Source organism: Sycon ciliatum, chromosome 3 (genome assembly GCF_964019385.1).
Source record: "Sycon ciliatum chromosome 3, ocSycCili1.1, whole genome shotgun sequence".
Classification (NCBI taxonomy): Eukaryota; Metazoa; Porifera; class Calcarea; order Leucosolenida; family Sycettidae; genus Sycon; species Sycon ciliatum.
In genome coordinates this window covers 43,562,012-43,581,308 of record NC_088645.1, presented here as the reverse complement: position 1 = coordinate 43,581,308, position 19,297 = coordinate 43,562,012, and the positions used below count along the sequence as shown (strand labels likewise).

Genomic DNA, 19,297 nt, shown 5'->3' with positions numbered 1-19,297 from the left:
TTCCATCTCCACAACATGCACTCTCTGGCTGACCTCATCACACCAGCAATAGCATGACTCTCAAGCTATACACAGAACAGTAAAACCTGTCAAGGGGACCACCTGTCCCAGAAGACCACCTGTCCCAGAAGACCACCTGTCCCAGAAGACCACCTGTCCCAGAAGACCACCTGTCCCAGAAGACCACCTGTCCCAGAAGACCACCTGTCCCAGAAGACCACCTGTCCCAGAAGACCACCTGTCCCAGAAGACCACCTGTCCCAGAAGACCACCTGTCCCAGAAGACCACTGCAACCAGGATCAAGTGATGCTATTTCCAGTCAAATGACCCTGGATAAGGAGACCACCTGGTAACAGAGACCACGGTTTTGAAGGTCCCTTGAGCGGTCGTCATAGACAGGTTTCACTTTAGTTATAAAAGAAGAAAAGAGGACCAAGGAACTACAAGTTATGCTATAATGTCCACTAACACCACCAGTTACTAAACAATCAGCTCATGCGATAACATTGCACGACAATGACCGACGGTACTGATGTTCTACAACTAACTGGCTAACAGCTCTAGCACATCTTGGATGCGCACTCCAACAGACACTAGGTATGTGATTATAGTATTTATAACTAGGTATCATGTTGCTGGTCTGATGAGGTGGGTCAGAGAGCGCATGTGCTGGACGTGTGGAATTGCTTCATTGATAAACAGGCTGAAAGCTGCTGCTTGCCCTTCGAGTATGAATAGTCACCGTTGATATTACCATACCTACAATGCAGGTATGATTGAGTAGAGAAATTGGGCTCACGTATGCAGTCAATTCCGTGAAATAACCTTGGACCCTACAGGGTTAAAGTACGAACTGTAGAATTTGCTGAGACCTACACAGCTTGTGGTACTAGTATAAAAAGGTTCATGAGGTGGGATTCGACTTTACAGTACGGTATTTTACCTTGTCTTTTGTGTATAGATCAGCAAGGTCCGGTGAAAACATCGGGTCTGTGGATTCCTGCTTTCTGATGGCACGCCGTGAGGGAGTCACCGTTCCGCTGTTCAACTCTTCATCTTTATCTTCCGCCTTGTACACACACACACACACACACACACACACACACACACACACACACACACACACTTGTACTTGTTGCTCACTGCCCAAACTGGTCACGTGGGTCTCCCGGAGAGGGGGGAGAGAAACTCAAGAGGAATCTTGGAAAAATGACACAATTGGCTATGGAACCGCCCAACGGCCGACACCCCCTGAAATCCCCAAAACTCTGGGTGGACTTGAAAACGATCTCACTTATGGGGTCACCACACCTCAGTAAGTGGGTGAGGACAAGGTGAAGAAAAAGGATTGAAGGCATCAGGGTATCCGTCCCGGGATCCAACTGCAGTTACCCCTGCCCCCAGTGAAGGTAATACTTGCTACTAGTGTGGGTGGCTAAATCAGAGTGGATCTGATATAAGCTTCACTAGCATCATTGATTCATTGATTACACAAGAGTTAATCTAGCCAGAAGCAGTCCATGGTTAACAGGTATGTATACTTCAAATAGAAAGTATATGTACCCTGAACCAACAAAGGTGGCAGGTACAACATTACACCTTCAAGCAGCCGAGCCGGTTGGCAACAGACCCAACACAATCAGGCATAAGTGTACCCACCAACCGAACACACACACACACACACACACACACACACACACACACACACACACACACACACACACACACACACACACACACACACACACACACACACACACACACACACACACACACACACACACACACACACACACACACACACACACACACACACACACACACACACACACACACACACACACACACACACACACACACACACACACACACACACACACACACACACACACACACACACACACACACACACACACACACACACACACACACACACACACACACACACACACACACACACACACACACACACACACACACACACACACACACACACACACACACACACACACACACACACACACACACACACACACACACACACACACACACACACACACACACACACACACACACACACACACACACACACACACACACACACACACACACACACACACACACACACACACACACACACACACACACACACACACACACACACACACACACACACACACACACACACACACACACACACACACACACACACACACACACACACACACACACACACACACACACACACACACACACACACACACACACACACACACACACACACACACACACACACACACACACACACACACACACACACACACACACACACACACACACACACACACACACAAGCACAGGTCTAGTTACAATGGGACCAGGACTAGTTGCAGTAGCCCCAACATGAGTACGAATAGGACAACCGCGGACAGCATAACCAACACAACTACCACCCGAATCAACAACATCACCAGCACCAGCATGAACCCTGCCAACGACATGTTCCTGACTAACTCCAACGCAATCCTGCATTGGCTACGTAGAATAGAATAGGTATGAATACAACAACGACGACGACGACAACAACAACAACAACAGAGTTGTTTTCTTACCCGTCGTTCTTCCTCGAGATTGCGTAATCTCAGTCTCCTTGCCTCTGCTCTCTCTGATCTCCGTTCTGCTAATTGCTTCTCGCCCTGGAGCCAGAAATATGCGACGATCATTGCGAGAAGAAAAAGAAACGCAGATGAAGGATATTATGTTACCACAGAGGGTAGGCTATGATGATGAGCCATTACAGCAGGAGTATAGCCTACATGGGGCACGTGCACCCGCCCCCCAAAAAAGGAGAGCCAGCCATGCCCATGCCATTATAGCAGGAGTGTAGCCCGCATGGGGCACGTGCACCCCCCCCCCTCCTAAAAATGTCAACCTACATGTAAGTTCAGCATGCACACAACGACCATGAATGACATGCACCAGCCATCCTACACCTGTGTGGCCGTGCACCCCCCACCCACCCACCCCCACCCCCAAAGGAGGGCCAGCCATGCCCCTGCCATTATAGGGTGGGGTGGCAAGGGATAGCCAGAAATTGGAAGCACCTTGAAGCACATCACGGTGAATGCATTAGTTTTAGGCCCGATTAGATGACCAACGTCATCTGCTTGCTGATCGGAAAGTTACTTGTGGTGTGCAAATAAATACACAGCGCAATACAACAAGACGATTGAGCATTCGGGAACACACGAGTCGACGAGTCCTGCGTTTCTATAAATCAATATAGTAAAACCTATGACTAGTGACCACCCCTTGGGGCCAGAAAAAGCGGTCTTTAGTGGCAGGTGGTCCTTAGTCAGCGGTTTGCACCGCACAACCGTAATATAATGTGAGACAGTCCGTGCCTGGCGAAGTGGTCTCTAGTACCAGGCTGGCCGCTAGTCACGGTGGTCTTTAGTTACAAGTTTTACTATAGTTTGGTGCCAGGTAACTGGTTACGTTTGTCGCACCTTCCGACTGTATGTCAATCTAATCACTGTGGAGACCAGATACTTGTAACTCGTATCCAATGAAGGTCATGAGGTTATAATTATCATGGTTTGACGTGCTTTGCATGCAGCAGGTGACAAATCCGCGGCCCAGTGGTTCGCGCGCGCTGGCTTCCAATACAAAAACTAGCACTGATTTAATTCTCTACCACACATTACTTGTAGACATTCTAGTTTGCCAGCAAGACCTCAATATAAACTAGCAGTGGTTGCTAAACAAAAAATATTAATTACAACACTAGCGCTGGCTTCCAGTCCAGACACTCCATACAATGGCACGCCGAGTACCTCACCCCTAAGCGGTACAGTCTCTTTTGTCCCTTCCCATATCTTTAGTATTCGCTCAGTTTCCGAGTGCGCTGTAATTAAATGTTAGCACTTTTTGGAATGTTGATTTCATGACGTTCTTTTGTGCAAGTCTTGGTTCGTTCGTAACGTTTAAACTGGACCAATGTTGAACTGTACGTCGTACTGAGATTGCGACGAATCATCTCCAACACATATCCCAAAGGGAGTCAGGTAAGCAAACTGGCCTCAAGTGGTCAGGTATGTCGTTATGGCATTATTAAATATTATTACCGGTAGTATTGATTTGCACCAACCTTGGTAATGACGGATTGGATGGCTTGATTCTCGGCCGAAGTGTTCCGTGACGAACGTACCCTTCCCGCCGTGCTAACGGTATCCGCACCGCTAGACATGCTAGCCTATTGTGCTGCGAACAGCGCACACTCCACGTCGACTTCTGCTACTCCTGCAACAATGAGTTGCAGATATGTATAAGTAAAAATTAATGATAACAGTAGTCAGTGCTGCTAAAGTAAATGGAACAGGTTTCTGAGAAAAAGCAAAACAACAAAATAATAATTATTGCAGAAGACACCCAGTGCACTCAGCTGTCAGCAGTGTGCCATACACTCGGAGTCATAGTCAGTGCATCTTTGTTCTTACAGCTTGATTATTATGAATGGTTGTGATACTTCAGTACTGAGAATGCACGTTATTGCCGACGTGACGCGCAATTTCACGTCCAATTTTGCGTAAAACTCCAAATTTTGACGTGAGCTAGCTGCATGGCCAGCCAAATACTAAACGCTTGTGGACAATGTTGCTGAACCATCGGACCTTATTTGTCAGCTTGGATCACGTGATCCATCCAGCTGCCGCGTGCGGCAAACAGCACAAATAGCGCCAACTCTGGCCTGCGAGCGTTTGCTGCGACTAGCGCGCTAGCGCTCGTGACATACACAAACGCGCTAGCCAGAATGTTTGATGGCTTTCAGCTTCTATTTTTTGAAAAGTAGCGCGCTCAGACCAGCTCGCTCACTCTTTTCCTCTTCCATTTTTTAGGGCAATTGTTTTGTTTGATAGACGAAGCTTAGGGTCTCTTTGGGTTTGCAACCCTTACCCTCCTGGAAAAAATCATAGTTGCTAGACTGCGACACTTCAGACCAGGTACTATTAGAGCCGCTAATGGACGACGAGCTATTTTCCGCTATCCGGAGCTCAAGCATTTGAGCCGCTAAATGGACGAGACTCCTGGGGTAAAGGATGCAGAGAATGAGGAGAAAACACTCGTATGGAGCAGGGAGTAGGTATTGTACTACTTCCTGGTATGGAGCACTGAGAAGCGGTAAGTCTTAGGGCAATTCTTAGCCAGTAATTACTTTCTCGCCATAATTATGTTCTCGTTTTTCGTGTCTTCTGTAATGCCAGTACACTAGCAGTACGTCTACACTGTAGGCGAGAGTCCATAAGCCAGAGTGTGCAGCTCTCCATCTATGCAGCATAAACAAATTAATGAAAATTTCCTTTGCCTAAGGGCTGAGTTCCACTGCCGCTCCGCCGCACATCATCCACGGCATGAACCGTCATCATTACAAGCTGGTCCAGCGAGGCCGCGGCTCATCACCAGCTTTCGCTTCGCTGCTTGATACAAAAAATGCAAGCCGCGGTCACGGCTTGCATTGTTTCCCGCACTTAATTGTTTTATTCGAGGGAATTTTAATTCGTTGCACAGGCCAGAACACGAGGATTTTTTTGGATTTCACGCGCAGGCAGGCTAAAGTTCATGTACCGTAAAGTCGGGGATAAAAGCCGGGCTTATAAGCACATAAGCCGCTTTCTGCATCAGGCTTTAATGCAAGCCAGGCTTGTATGCAAACCATGCTTATGTGCATCACTGATATTTTTGCCAGGCTTGTATGCACATAGCAGCCAGGCTTCTACGCGCGACATGCGTAGATCTACCACTGACTACCGGTATGACGGCAGTTTTACTATGCACCGTACATAGCGCATGCACTCTTGACCTACCCGATTCGCGCTTGCATAGAAGCCAGGCTTCTACGCGCGACAGGCTTATATGCATTTGACCCGTTTGATTTTCAGGCTTCTATCCGCGATGTGCTTGTATGCAAACCCGGCTTTTATCCGCGACTTTACGGTATACCCAGCTAGGCTGTATGGTAACAGTACAGCACAGTGAGTACAAAGTCATGTAATACTATGTGAGTACATCCATACCATAGAGTGAGGTGAGATCTGCAGTAAGTGCATGTGAACATCAGCCGATGTGGGTCTAGACCCAGGATTGTCATGCAGACACGACAAGATTAGAGAATGTAGTGGGTGATCCGAGCCCAGTCGATCCAGGTCTGCCTTGCGTCGGCGACCCTCCGGAACTGATCTCCGCGTTCCATTTTCCAGGAGAACAGTAGCTTCAGTTGGGGATGGTGGTCGTCCCACAAGCAGCGACAGCATCACCACTCCTAGAGAAAACACATCCAGTTTCTCGTCGTATGCTGTTCCTACTTGTAGGCTCTCTGGCGGCATAAAATAAGGCGTACCGGGGCAGGGGTCAAAGCCGTGACGTCCGCACCTTGACTACCATGAAGAGTGCGGGCCAAACCAACATCAGCTATCTTGGCTCGCCCTGCCGTGACCAAGATGTTACGTGGTTTCAAATCGCGGTGCAAAATGTTCTTGCCGTGTAGAATGCGCAAGCCTTCTGCCACGTCGACTAAATACTGAAGGCTTTGAGCGAATGGCTCTCTTGGCTCAACTCCAATTCGATCAAATAGCGAGCCGGCTATCAGTTCTACCACTATACACGGAGATTGATTGGGAGCAATGCCGATCCCGAGGAGTCGCACAATTCTTTCATGGTGCAGTCGGCGCATGACTAGGCACGCAGTGCCGAATCGCTGCAAAAGAGCTGTACGCCCGACATTGCCCTGTTGGAGTAAAATACTATGTAAGACCTTCACAGCAACAAGGAGACCCTCCAACTCACTTGTATAGACCGTGGCATCCAAACCACGGCCTATCTCGGGTTTGTTCAGGTCAACTTGGACGAATCCAAGCCAAATCGAGTCTGGGACACCAAGTCTCTCTTGGAGCTGAGTCTCAAAGTTGAACCTTGCCATTGCACTAATATAGTAGTGTAACACACAATCGTCTTGCTCTCGCAACTGAGTGTTTGATTGTGTCTGCGAGTGTTCAGCACCTTGTTATGGCGTTAGACGTACACTGCATTGAGTGTGTGTGTGTGTGTGTGTGTGTGTGTGTGTGTGTGTGTGTGTGTGTGTGTGTGTGTGTGTGTGTGTGTGTGTGTGTGTGTGTGTGTGTGTGTGTGTGTGTGTGTGTGTGTGTGTGTGTGTGTAGTCTGTAGACTACAGTACAGACTTGTAGTGTAGTCCAGTTCCGCACTGGGTACCGTATGCATTCCCGTTCTCACCTCCCTGTTTGCAGTCTAGTAGTAGTAGTACAAATACAATGACATGTCATGGACCTACAAGTACAGACATGAAGAGCTCTCTCTCTCTCTCTCTCGCCTCAACACTAGGTGGTGAACGTTTTGATCGCAATCGGCCACCACTGCACCAGTACCACAAACGGCGCAGCCGCATGCCGAAAACGCCCCGTTCGTAAACATTTCGGAAAGCGATCCTCCAGTACCCAGTGCAGTACTAGTAGCGCATAAAAATGAAGCTGACATGAATCATGGACAGCTAGCCTGCCTGGCTAGCTGGGCGGCCGACCACAAACTGACTGGCGAGTGGCGAGTAGGCAGATAATATTACCGGTATGCCTTTATCACTCTCTTAGTATTGACTCCCATTGATTTTCGATACCTAAGAAGTCAAATATTCCTGCATATTTCACTCCTTAGGGCTATATTGACTGCTTATATTTGACTGCTTAGGGGTTGCGCAGTTGAACGGTGCCTAGTGCAGCATTGTCACTGCATGAGTAGGTGGTGGTGCAACAGTTGTTCAATCATAAAACCGGGATTCATGAGGTTGTCGTTCTGGAATTTGAAATACGGACTGTTTGTCGTGATAAATCTAATATTGACTTCGTACTTGGTCAGTATAGGAAATAAAAATCTCGTAAAAGACCTCGGCTTCGCCTCGGGCTTTTACTCGGCTTTTATTTCCTATATTGACCTCGTACTCAGTCAATATTAGATACGTATTCTGTTGACATCATCAAACAAGGCAAACCAACAATACAAGGAACGTAACCATGGAAACTGTTGGTTGCTCCCTAGACTGAATATCGTGCTATCCACTGAGTCTGTCAGTGTCAGTGAATTGTCAGTGACTCGGCTTGACACTCGACACCAGTTGACGGCTTGACGACTGTCATCCAGGGCACACGCCATACCCATTGAGCCTTCGACCGGCAAACGTGCAAGAAAGCACCAGTCCCTGTTCAATGCACAGTGTTTCGTGGAATTTATCTCTCATCAGTTGAGCTTGAGAAATACTGCGCTTGAAGAGCACCACTTTCATCGTGCTCTCCAGGCCATAACATCAAGCGTTCAGAGCATGCATGGAGACAGAAACGTTAGTCGAGGTATTCCCCGTAATGGGATGATGCCAATAACGTCAGGACTTGAGCTGGACCCTCCACTTTTGCTGGGACCAGAGAAACATCGAAGTATGTGAACGCTCGGAGCAGAATAGCGAATTGCTGGCAAGCTAACACAAGTCCAGAGCATGCACTGAGGAAGTAACGTTAGTTGAGGTATTCCCCGTAATGCAACAGGCGTGGGAGTGCGAACTGCTAGCACATAATCCATTCACTGGCGGATGCGACAGAGTTCCGTATAGCTGGACTGGAGTGTAATACAGTCTGAAGGGCAGGGCACTCTCATAAAAGTATTGATCCTGCCAGCGGATCAACAAGGACCAATCCTCCGGGCGGACGGGAATTCGGCAGAATGCACTTTTAACATTGAGCTTAGCAAGATACACCGGTGCGAGCACAATTGTGGAGGAAATTGTTTGGGAACGCATGTTCCGCAAGTTGCATGCTCGAAAGTCGAAAACAGCAATGACATGCTAGAGACATTGTACAGGATCTTGGAGGGCGCATGACCATGTGACTCGCGCATGCGTGCAGGTCGGGCCAGCTCGCTGGGCTGCCTGCTAACTTGCGTTAGCATGCTAACGCTCATTATGGTTTAGATCGCATTATTGTAATGGTCGCGGTTTGATTTCAAAAGACCATAGAAAGTGCGGATGGCAACCAACAGGCTCAAGGCTGTGTTGGGACTTCGTGTGCGCGACCCGAGTCAATTGTTTACTCACCATGACTAGGCATCGCATTGAGCATCGTATGACCACTACTATATGTCACTATTCTTAGTCGCACCGGGGGGCGCATGCCCGTTTTCAGGAGACTTATCAAAACACATAAGCCCTGTGCCCTGAAGGTTAGGCCTATTGTTAGTCTGAATAGTCTTGGCTCCTATCCCGCTAAGTTCATTGACTTTCTACTGAACCTGTATGTACGTGAGGAAAGTACTGTTCTGGCCTGAGCTACGGATTTCATCAACTTGGTAGAAGGTTTGTCTGTGCGGGACGATCATTTATTTTTGAGTATAGATGTGACCAGCCTTAACACCAACATCCCCAACGAGCTCGGTCACGTGGCATTGTCGTGGTATATCACACACAGGTATACAAGGTGGATGCCCCGGCCCTTCGTACACGGTTAACAACAGCATTGACTTCCTTGATGTCAGTCATTCGGAAGACTAACGAGTTCGTGTATGATAACGATTTGTTTCCGCAGATCCAAGGGACTGCTATGGGTTCGCCCGCAGCAGTGGTCTATGCCGACATTGTTATGCTGTATTTGGAGAATCGGTAAATTTTGCCGATCTTAGAGGGGGAGCCTCCGAGGGGTTAGAGGTTCAGGTTTATAGACGCTTTATCACATTTTTGTTTCATTGCATGGTTGCGAAGGTCAAGTTCAGCGCGCTTTAGACAGGATTAATAGGTGTTCGGCCCTCGAGTTTGCGCATGAACTGGCACATGATGACATTGATTTCCTGGACACCACAGTTTTCCGTAGTAAGAGATACATGGCGGTGAAGCCTCATTTCAAGGTCACCAATCGTTTCCTGTATCTGCTTGCCGGTAGTGACCACCCCCGTAGTATGGGTAAAGGTGTGTTCACTGGGGAGTTGATCCGTATCCGTCGGTCTTCGACCCTTCACCACCACTACGAAGCTGCTGCTGAGCAGCCGAAGCAGGCTTTCCGGGCCCGTGTATACAAGAGCTCCATCTTTCATCTTTCAGACCGTACACCAGGCATGCAAGGCCGGGCCGCCCCACTTTTTTGGCCGTTTTTTTGTTCTTGTTTTTTTAGCACACTGCAACAAGGCGCGATGATCGCAGCTCAGCTCAAACGTGGCAAATAATGAAGAATCATTGTCCCAGATCACCGATCCCGTCCCCGATCCCCGATCCCCATCCCCGATCCCCGTGGTTTGTTACAAAGTAAAAGAGTCTTTCATTGTAGTTACACTGAAATGGCACAAAATGCCCGGAAATGCTTGCAATTGGCTTCAATTTTTGACATTTTTACCGCGGAGGGCCCCCGGACTCCCTTGCAGGGCCGCCCTACCTCCAAAGTCGGTGCGACGGGCCTGGCATGGATGCGCAGGGAAGGTATGTTGGTCAGATTGGCATGGGTTTGGGTTATTTCTGTAGTTGTATACAGTGTTCCTCATTGTATTTACCTTGGGCCGGCCTGCTGTCCTTCGCCCATTGGTCTTGAGGTCCAGGTGTAATACCCCTACCATACAGTCCGGTGGCCAGCGCGGCCCGGCAAATTGTTGTTACAAGGTGGAACATCGGCAAGAGATTGCTTGTTCGTTTGCCTCATGCTCAGTGTCCTCAGGGAGTTGGTATTTTGCTTCTGTTTGGATTTTGCAGTGTCTATGGTGTCCGTAATTGAGTTTTTGTTCTGTGTCCTTTTCTGTGGTGTGTGGTCATTGTTCACACATCTTTATTTGACTTGCTTCCTGGTGTGGTGTATCCTTTTGTTTTATCATTGGTGCTGGCCTGGCTGTAGAGTTCTTGCATCCGTAGCTGCCTCAGGGGTGCCACTTCTCCCATCGGCGTCGACTAGTCCGTAGGAAAGGACCAACCAAACTGCATCCAACCATTGGTCTTGCCGAAAAAAAATTATGGCCATTGCATTCTTCTTACGGCAAAAACTTTAACTTGTTTGCTGGCTAAAGCTGAGTCTGGCAATTACATGTTAAAACTAGCAATGTGCTGTCTGAACAATAAAAAAATTCAGACAGCACATTGCTGCCCTGCCCTGCCCTGCCCTACCCTGGCCCCTGTAGGTAAGAACTGCACAGCGCTGTCAGCGCTGACAGCGCCTTTCAACGGCAAGGTGACCGGAAAAGGTGTCACGCCCGGCACTGGTCTCTTCTTCGCCTGCAATGTACCCTACGTACTCCAGGGCAGCGTCGTGCGCTACTGCGACGTCTCCGGAACGTGGAGCGGCGTTCCTGCTACATGCTCAAGTAAGCGGTGCCAATGCTACTGTCATGTGTTCCTAATACTTCCTAATAACTCCTATCATGTTATCATGTTATCATGCCATCATGCTATCAGGCTGGCAGGCCAAGTATTGTGTTGAATACCGTAAAGTCGCGGATAAAAGCCGGGTTTGCATACAAGCACATCGCGGATAGAAGCCTGAAAATCAAACGGGTCAAATGCATATAAGCCTGTCGCGCGTAGAAGCCTGGCTTCTATGCAAGCGCGGATCGGGTAGGTCAAGAGTGTATGCGCTATGTACAGTGCATAGTAAAACTGCCGCCATACCGGTAGTCAGTGGTAGATCTACGCGTGTCGCGGGTAGAAGCCTGGCTTCTATCATGTCTATGCAAGCCCGGATCGGCCGATGTGCATACAAGCCTGGCAAAAATATCAGTGGTGCATATAAGCCTGGTTTGCATACAAGCCTGGTTTGCATTGAAGCCTGATGCAGAAACCGGCTTATGTGCTTATAAGCCCGGCTTTTATCCGCGACTTTACGGTATCTATTTGAATGATATTAAATTGCTACTGCTGTGCAAAGATAAACGAAGCATGCTCTTGTAGCAGCGTATCATTAACAATTGTCCCTTGACGGATGTGTTCATTTTCTTTCTCTTTTATCTTCAGTCCCTGATATTCCCTGCAAGTACCACGAGTTCAAGTGCGGTGGCAGTGGTGGTTGCATCTCGACCACCAAGGTCTGCGACGGTGTGTGGTATGACTGCCCGGATGGCTCCGACGAGAGCAACCGCACTAGCACACGCGGCACTGCAGCACCAGGTAAGACGAGCGTGTAGAGGGTGAAATAGTTCTGTGACTCCTGCATCGCGGCTGAATGTGCATGCATGTGTCACACACTGTTGACAGGCATGCAGCCCCACTGCATGGCTTGCATGTGTATGAGTGTAGCTAGGTGTTCTGGATGCAATGGATGGTATTCACACCTCAGCCTGCCAGGCTACAGCCTATGGAGTGTGACATGGGCTGTGTGCTCAGCTGCAAGGTGATTTACAGCTGTGAAAGGTGCTAATGCAGCACCAGTGAAGTGTCAGTTGGTCTGCTACGTATGACACCTTTTTCCCCACCAAATCTTTACCAGCTGATGGCATAAAAACTGCTGTCTGTCTCTGGAGAGCTCATTGCAACTCCCTCAGTCTTCAATGATTTCCTTTCCACTGTCTTGGTACCAAAAGACATGCTTCCTCCCTTACTGAACTCGTAAGTGGCCTTTGCTCAGCTGTTAGATGCTGGATGAATATCTTTGAAAGACAAATATTTGTGTTCTTTTTCATTTGCTTTCTTGCTTGCTTTCTTGTGTGTGTGTGTGTGTGTGTGTGTGTGTGTGCGTGCGTGCGTGCGTGTGTGTGTGTGTGTGTGTGTGTGTGTGTGTGTGTGTGTGTGACTGTCTGACCCAGCAGACTCCACCAAATGGCTACATCCAGGGAGCCAGCATGACCAGCTATAGCAGCCAGATTGCGTTTGGCTGCTACCAGCCATACGTTCTCCAGGGACCTGCCACCCGCACCTGCCAGCTGAGTGGCAAGTGGGATGGTGTACCACCTGTCTGCACATGTAAGTAACGTTACTGATGTCCTTTGCTGTGACTTCTGTGATCTACACTGGGATCATGTACGTGACTGTACTGCAATGTAGTCAGTGCTGCTCGCGCACTGTGTGCATTTGTTGTGCTAACCCTAACCTTAACCCTAACCTTTTTTTGTGCGTACATGCTGCAAGAAATGTTTATTTGGCATGTTCTTTAAATTGTTTCTTCGCCTGCTGAGTATAGGTAAAGATGTGATACTCTACATTTGCGTTGTTACTGATTTTGTTTTGTTGACGTTTGTGTGCACAGTGGCTTCGCCTTACAAGAGTGGCTTCCAGCCATGTCATGATGGTACCTGCCTGGCCTCATCCAAGTTCTGCAATGGCGTTTTCTTTGAGTGTCCCGACAACACAGACGAATATCAATGCGGCACGACTGGACGTAAGTTGAAGCATGTGATCAAATCGGCATGTATCACAATGAATGCATGCTGTGGAGTAAGGACATTACAAGTCCATTGCTTCTCCAGGACACTGGTTTACTTCTTCTTGGATTTCCTTACATTGTGCTTGCAAAGCACACACACTGGCAGATGTTAATTGGTGGCATTGGTTTCCTGATGGTGTGTGCCTGTGCCTGTGTGTGTGTGTGTGTGTGTGTGTGTGTGTGTGTGTGTGTGTGTGTGTGAGTGGTATGTGCAGCGATTTCCAATCGATAGGTTGCGGGTTCGATTCCCGACGATTATGGTCACACACGTCTTTCTTCTCTTTCTCAGACTCTTCCTGACTTTTCTTTCATTCTCCTGGGTGGTTACCAACAGCCAGTGCATGCCGGAGTATGTGGTGTGATGTGTGTGCGGGAAAAAAATAAAAAAGACCAAAAAGTAGGGATTCACTGGCCAGAAAAAAGCCACTTCAAAGCTGTGTGGTGTAGACCAGGCTGAATAGTGGTGGTCAATTCTTCAGCCTTGCAAGCTGTTGAATGGTGCAATCCCAGCACAATTTGCTATGGCTTCTGCTGTAGGATCACTATCATCGCCTCTGGCGATGGGCGTCCAATGGTCAATGGTCAATGGTGTGTGTGTGTGTGTGTGCCTGTGTGTGTGTGCCTGTGTGTGTGTGTGTGTGTGTGTGTGCCTGTGTGTGTGTGTGCCTGTGTGTGCGTGTGTGTGTGTGCGTGTGCGCCTGTGTGTGTGTGTGGGCCTGTGTGTACGTGCCTGTGACGTGTACAGCCGGTGTGTGCACACCGCTAGCTAAACCGACCAATGTCTACTCCCAAGGCACAAACTATTCTGCTGGAGGCAGCGTCGTCTTCGGCTGCAATTCCGGATACAACCTGCAGGGAGGCATTGTGCGCATCTGCCAGATTGACGGTTCCTGGAGTGGGGCAGCTGCCTCATGTAATCGTAAGTTGAATTTCAAGAGAGCCAATATATCCCTCTTGTGTAAAGAAGCTTCAGGCTTGTAGGAAGGCAGATTCTGGTGGCGTTGATCTTTCCTATTTACAGAGCATGTAATAGTCTGGGTGTTACCTGCCACTTTTCATCATCACAAATGATGATCGAGCTAATCACAGGACCCAGGATCAGTCGGGCATCTCAGCCTGAGTCCTTAGGATATATGTTATACTTGTAGGTGTATGGTTAGGGTGTTTACTGGGTACCAGAACACTGAGTTGTTGACATAAGCCGGTAACTTTTGTCGAGCCTGTTTTAGGCTACCCCCTCCTCCAAATGTACTAATATCTCTTGACTGTACGAAAGATGTGCCGAGCAGACACTTTCTTCATCTCTTGACTGTTTGTGTGTTGTGTGTATGGGTACGTGTATCCAGCCATTCAACTGCAGTGTCAGTCTGGCTACCTGCCCTGCCTGCGTTCCAGTGGCTGTATCCTGCCATCACAGCGCTGCGATGGTGTTTGGTACGACTGTGCTGATGGCTCTGAGCAGTACTGCCCAGGCAAGGCCACACCAGCTCCAGGTAAGCACCAGCAGCAGCAGCACTGATAGTAGTACCATGAATTCTATTACAAGCAAATGTAGAGCTACTGTTGACCGCTATTTACTGCTGTATCTATTTTATTACTTTGCATGGCCATGTTGAGGCAGTCTTCGCATCAATTTCCTTTACACAATGCGGGTACTACAATGTATTCAAAACCAACGTCTGTGCCACGCACACATACGCAAACATTTTAGGGGTGAAACGAGTATATCGAATACTCGAGCGCTCGCTCGAAAATTCGAAAGGAGGGAGTACTCGTTTTGCAAAATACTCGAAGTATCCTATGTACTGTATGCATGTACATCACGCACTTCTGTTACTCTGACCAGTACTGATAACCCATGCAAGCGTGAAATTATTACTTGTCCCTACTTACCAACAAAAGACAGTAGTTCAGACTATTTCCTGCACTAGGCTTCATGCAAGGCTACATGTGTATCAGGTGTAGTACGTTCGGTGTTACGAGAAAGTGTGCAGTACATTGTTTTATGTTGTCAGTAAAATACTCGTACTCGCTCGAATACTCGCTCGTCTTTTCAAAGAGTACTAGAGTACTAGAGTCCTCAATTTTGGCACTCGTTCTCCCCTCCTAGGCCAAACATGCATGCACTGAATGCCTGTGCTCTGTGCTTGTGCAGGTCAAACCGACTGCCAGGTCCTGTCACAACCGGCACTGGGCTCAATGACCGTGAACGGCTTGATGTTCAGCAACACGACCACGTTTGTGTGCACATCTCCCTACGTCCCCATGGACTCGGCCGTGCGTACTTGTGAAATCAACGGCCAGTGGAGCGGTGTGCAGCCAACTTGCGTCCGTAAGTACATGTACCAATGCTTGACTGGCTTGTATTATGCATCCCCGTTCATCACACCGCTCATACTGTCAAAAGCTGCCTCTTCTCATTCACAATGGCATGGATCACAGTAGATAGGCCTGGTGCAGGTATTGCCAGTTCCTTGCCTGCTGCAGTACAGTATGTATTAACTTAGCTGGTAAGCAGTGCATGTGTGCATGGAAAGTGTTTTAATTTTGTCCATTGCTTCCCAACCCACACTGCCAATCCCACGTGTAGTGACGACTGCTGCTCTGAGTGCGGCCAGTGACGAGCTAGTCAAGGACTCCATCTCAGAACGCATGACACAAACGTGTAAGCCTAGTATTGCTGCATACTTAGAGTTTTGCCAGAATAATTTCCTTGGGGCAATTTCTCCTACTGCTGACTGCTGAAAATGTTGTGTCCTTCATAACTAGTCTTTTTGTTCCAAGAAGTCTGCCTCTTTCATCGATTCGTGTTTACCTAGCTGCGTTACGCTATTAGTAGCCTAATACCTGTTGTGCAATGGGGCTGGCCTAAAAGCTGCTCGCTCAACAGCGGTGTTGCATGGCATAGAGAGAGATGGCAAGCCGCCTCGGCATATTCGCGGATAGAGCTTTTAGTACAAAGGAAAAGGACATATGGATACGAGTTAAGAGTAACTGCCCTAGATACTACAGTAAAAAAATGCAACAACTAGGCACAAAACCAGCTTGTGCTCATTTTTGTTGCGCTTACCTTCCCCTCTTTGGTCTCTCATTTTAACCTTGAACCTTCCAAGTTGGAAGGCTGGACAGAGTGCTGAGACATTCGACGACCTGACTCCTAGCTTCAACACATCTCCGTAGCGCTAACCAAAAGCCTTCCAACTTGGAAGGTTCAAGGTTAAAAGGAGAGACCAAAGAGGGGAAGGTAAGCGCAACGAAAATGAGCACAAGCTAGTAGTTGAAGCTACAGTCCCACAGGAACAAGAAATGTTGATTGTTACTGGACGATGACGAAACCAGTATTACCTTTCCCTCTTTGGTCTCTCCTTAACCTTGAACGTTCCGAGTTGGAAGGCTGTTGGTTAGCACTACGGAGATGTGTTGAAGCCAAGAGTCAGGTCGTCAAATGTTTTAGTGCCTAGTTGTTGCACTTTCTGACTGTAGTTAGTATGTAGTGACAGTTACTCTACACTCATATCCATACGTCCTTTTCCTTTCTACATTAATTTTATTTTTGCCATATTGGCTCAACATCCGAGTTTCAAAGAGCTTTTAGTGGATGACTTAATCCATTTTCGGCAATACTTACAACGATCCAATCAGTCATATTGTAGATCAGGCTATGCTGTGGGTAAGTGTACTACTGGCCTTGTATGGCTTATTGTTTGCCAGCGAGTATTTGGCATCATCTACTAGTATTCACTCGTTTGACAGCCAAAAAGTATTTGTGTGGGAGGCTGGGAGTCTCGCACCTGACTTGGTCACATTGTGCCTGAAGGTCACTAAGACGCGGCCATATACGGTGGAGCCGTCGCAGTTCCATCTACTGTCGACGAAACATGCCCGGTACATGACAGCCCATGCCTGTGTTCACTTTTGCCGAAGGGATCCACCTTACACGGCCTTATTTAAATAAGATACTCTGTCACGCTCTCAACTGTTATCAGGTTAGCTCCCGCTCCATGCCCATTGTTGGAGCGACAGTCCTGGAATCCAGAGTTGCAAGTGAGGTGGTGATACGGCAAGCAGACGGTGGCAAAGTACGGCTTCAAAGCTCTACGTCTGGCAAGTGGCCGGCATACCACCCCAATGGACATCGGAACAGTACAAGTAGAGTAGCATCTCTACGTGACAGGGTATGAGCGCAAGTGAGTTCTTATGCTCTCCTAATGTGCATTGATTCTGTGACTATAGTTGGTGTACAGCTCTCATCACATGAGCCATAGGCGGGGTTTGCTATTGTCACTGGAAAATTCAGCCCTAACAAACAGTGTGATGGATGAATTTGACTCCAGGTATCTGCTTTTGGGAATGCCATGTATGCATGTCTGGCGTGCTGCTGCTATAATGTTGTGGCAGCAGCATTTTGGTGCGATGGATTGTTCTTGTAACGGTGTACCTACCCATTTGCTGTTGCCAGATGCCGTGTTTTGTCAGTTGTGCCTGTTTGAAGGTGCCAGGCCAGCTTGTGTTGGTGCGTTCCCGTTAAGTTGCCAGGGCACCATATTTGTAACGGTGTTCCCGTTTTGCTGTTGTGGGGCTGTGTTTGTATCGGTGTGTTCCCGTTGAAGTTGACGGGGCACCACGTTAGTGGATTGTGCCTGTTTGAAGTTGCCAGGCCAATCCTGTAACGCACACCCGTTTGCTGATAATTGGGGACCATGATGTTTGTCAATTTTGCTCGATTCACATGGCTGCGCCAGTTGCCTTGTGCGGATTAGACCGTTATCTGGCACTAGTCTTGATCTGTTTTATTCAGATTCAGATCAGTTATTGTTCCTATACGAGAAAATCTGTGGGTGCACATCCAATTCATTTGCAGATTTGCGTGCTTCTCCTGCAACGGGCGTTTACATGGTACATGGTGTGTGGGTGTATGTGTGGTGTGTTCATGCTGTGCAGGCCAGTATTGCCAAGCACTGGGGACCTTTGGCAATCTGAAGAATGTTTTGTCCGAGAATCGATCCTTGGATCTGTGGCGTTGCAATTGTGGTGCTCCCGACCCTCTTGCGCGATGGCGAGACTTGGCGAAAAGGTTCCAGACATACGGCATCTCAATATCTTCCACCACGATCAGTACATCAGCACTACCATCGAGCGTAGCGACATCAGCAATAGAAGATGCACATGATATCATTCCCCCTTAGCGAAGACCCGGGAATACCTGAGATGTTAGCCGCGACTTTACTGGAAAAGTCGTCGGTGACAACGGCACTCCGTATTTTAGCTGCATGCAGTTAGGTCTCTCAACAAGTGTACCCAAAGTTTTCAAGCTAATACACAAGCAAATTCACTAGGATCCGAGTATATATTCCTACACCTCTCCCTGTTGTTGTTATTTCTGTATTCAAATTGTTTGTGTACCTGTACATTTATTACAGTAGAGCCACGAATCCACGACTGTTGTTTCCAAGGGGTCAGGCTCGTCAGTTATACAAAACCTCTCCCTGTTGTTGCTCCTAGTTTTCTTCTGCATTCCGGTTCACATCCGGCTGCGGCCTACTACCCTCACTCTGTGTGCTCCTGCCTCTGTTGTCTGGGTCCATGTCGTTATGTCGGTGTATGTGGAGCGAGAAGCAGAGACTTGAGTCAATTGACACTGCGTTTCTTTTTAAATGGCTGTGGTGTTCCTAGAGGTATACACGTACATTCCTGGGTCCCACGTTCTGTGACGCCCGACTGTATTCGTGGTATTCGTGGTGCATCAACACTTTTTTAATTTTGTGCACTCATGAAAACCTGCCTGAGGCTGCAGAGTGTTGACTGGTGTTTTGCTTAAAAAAACATCATGTCTCCCCAGATTTTCTAGTCTGGCCCTGAA

General features: G+C 48.1%; 3 protein-coding genes across 9 annotated transcripts in view; 1 reads left to right on the top strand and 2 right to left on the bottom strand.

Annotated features, from left to right (window-relative positions):
• LOC135812310 (leucine-rich repeat flightless-interacting protein 2-like) overlaps window positions 1–4,407 on the bottom strand; it is a 16,262-nt gene extending 11,855 nt beyond the window's left edge. The window contains exons 1-3 of the mRNA XM_065325689.1: window positions 4,152–4,407; window positions 2,614–2,697; window positions 945–1,070 (exon numbers count right to left, since the gene is read on the bottom strand). Coding sequence (XP_065181761.1) covers window positions 945–1,070; window positions 2,614–2,697; window positions 4,152–4,250 — 309 coding nt within the window. The 5' untranslated portion in view covers window positions 4,251–4,407. The remainder of the gene's footprint in view (window positions 1–944; window positions 1,071–2,613; window positions 2,698–4,151) is intronic.
• Window positions 4,298–6,977, bottom strand: LOC135813113 (uncharacterized). The gene is made up of 3 exons (XM_065326330.1): window positions 6,431–6,977; window positions 6,076–6,374; window positions 4,298–4,303 (listed from the first exon to the last, which is right to left on the bottom strand). The coding sequence occupies exons 1-3, from the start codon at window positions 6,975–6,977 to the stop codon at window positions 4,298–4,300; spliced, it is 852 nt and encodes a 283-aa protein (XP_065182402.1).
• Window positions 4,855–19,297, top strand: LOC135812305 (CUB and sushi domain-containing protein 2-like). Of its 7 annotated transcripts, XM_065325681.1 has the most exons (11): window positions 4,855–5,182; window positions 11,204–11,386; window positions 12,033–12,185; window positions 12,821–12,977; window positions 13,261–13,392; window positions 14,183–14,356; window positions 14,784–14,930; window positions 15,593–15,769; window positions 16,028–16,102; window positions 17,429–17,624; window positions 18,379–19,297. In XM_065325681.1, the coding sequence occupies exons 2-10, from the start codon at window positions 11,303–11,305 to the stop codon at window positions 17,491–17,493; spliced, it is 1,164 nt and encodes a 387-aa protein (XP_065181753.1). In that variant the 5' UTR covers window positions 4,855–5,182; window positions 11,204–11,302; the 3' UTR covers window positions 17,494–17,624; window positions 18,379–19,297. The 7 variants fall into 7 exon arrangements, with proteins under 7 accessions (XP_065181753.1, XP_065181754.1, XP_065181752.1 ...); XM_065325682.1 differs by lacking the exon at window positions 4,855–5,182 and having other exon boundaries at window positions 6,126–11,386; window positions 17,429–17,612; XM_065325680.1 differs by lacking the exon at window positions 4,855–5,182 and having other exon boundaries at window positions 6,126–11,386.

What these genes read in the sequence shown, in the direction of transcription:
- LOC135812305 (XM_065325681.1), top strand. Translation starts at nt 11,303, where the DNA reads ATGTACCCTACGTACTCCAGGGCAGCGTCGTGCGCTACTGCGACGTCT. An exon ending in CGTTCCTGCTACATGCTCAA is followed by an intron (nt 11,387 to 12,032) that starts GTAAGCGGTGCC and finishes TTTTATCTTCAG; the next exon opens with TCCCTGATATTCCCTGCAAG. An exon ending in CAAGGCCACACCAGCTCCAG is followed by an intron (nt 14,931 to 15,592) that starts GTAAGCACCAGC and finishes GTGCTTGTGCAG; the next exon opens with GTCAAACCGACTGCCAGGTC.
- LOC135813113 (XM_065326330.1), bottom strand. Translation starts at nt 6,977, where the DNA reads ATGGCAAGGTTCAACTTTGAGACTCAGCTCCAAGAGAGACTTGGTGTC. An exon ending in CACTCTTCATGGTAGTCAAG is followed by an intron (nt 6,375 to 6,430) that starts GTGCGGACGTCA and finishes TTATGCCGCCAG; the next exon opens with AGAGCCTACAAGTAGGAACA.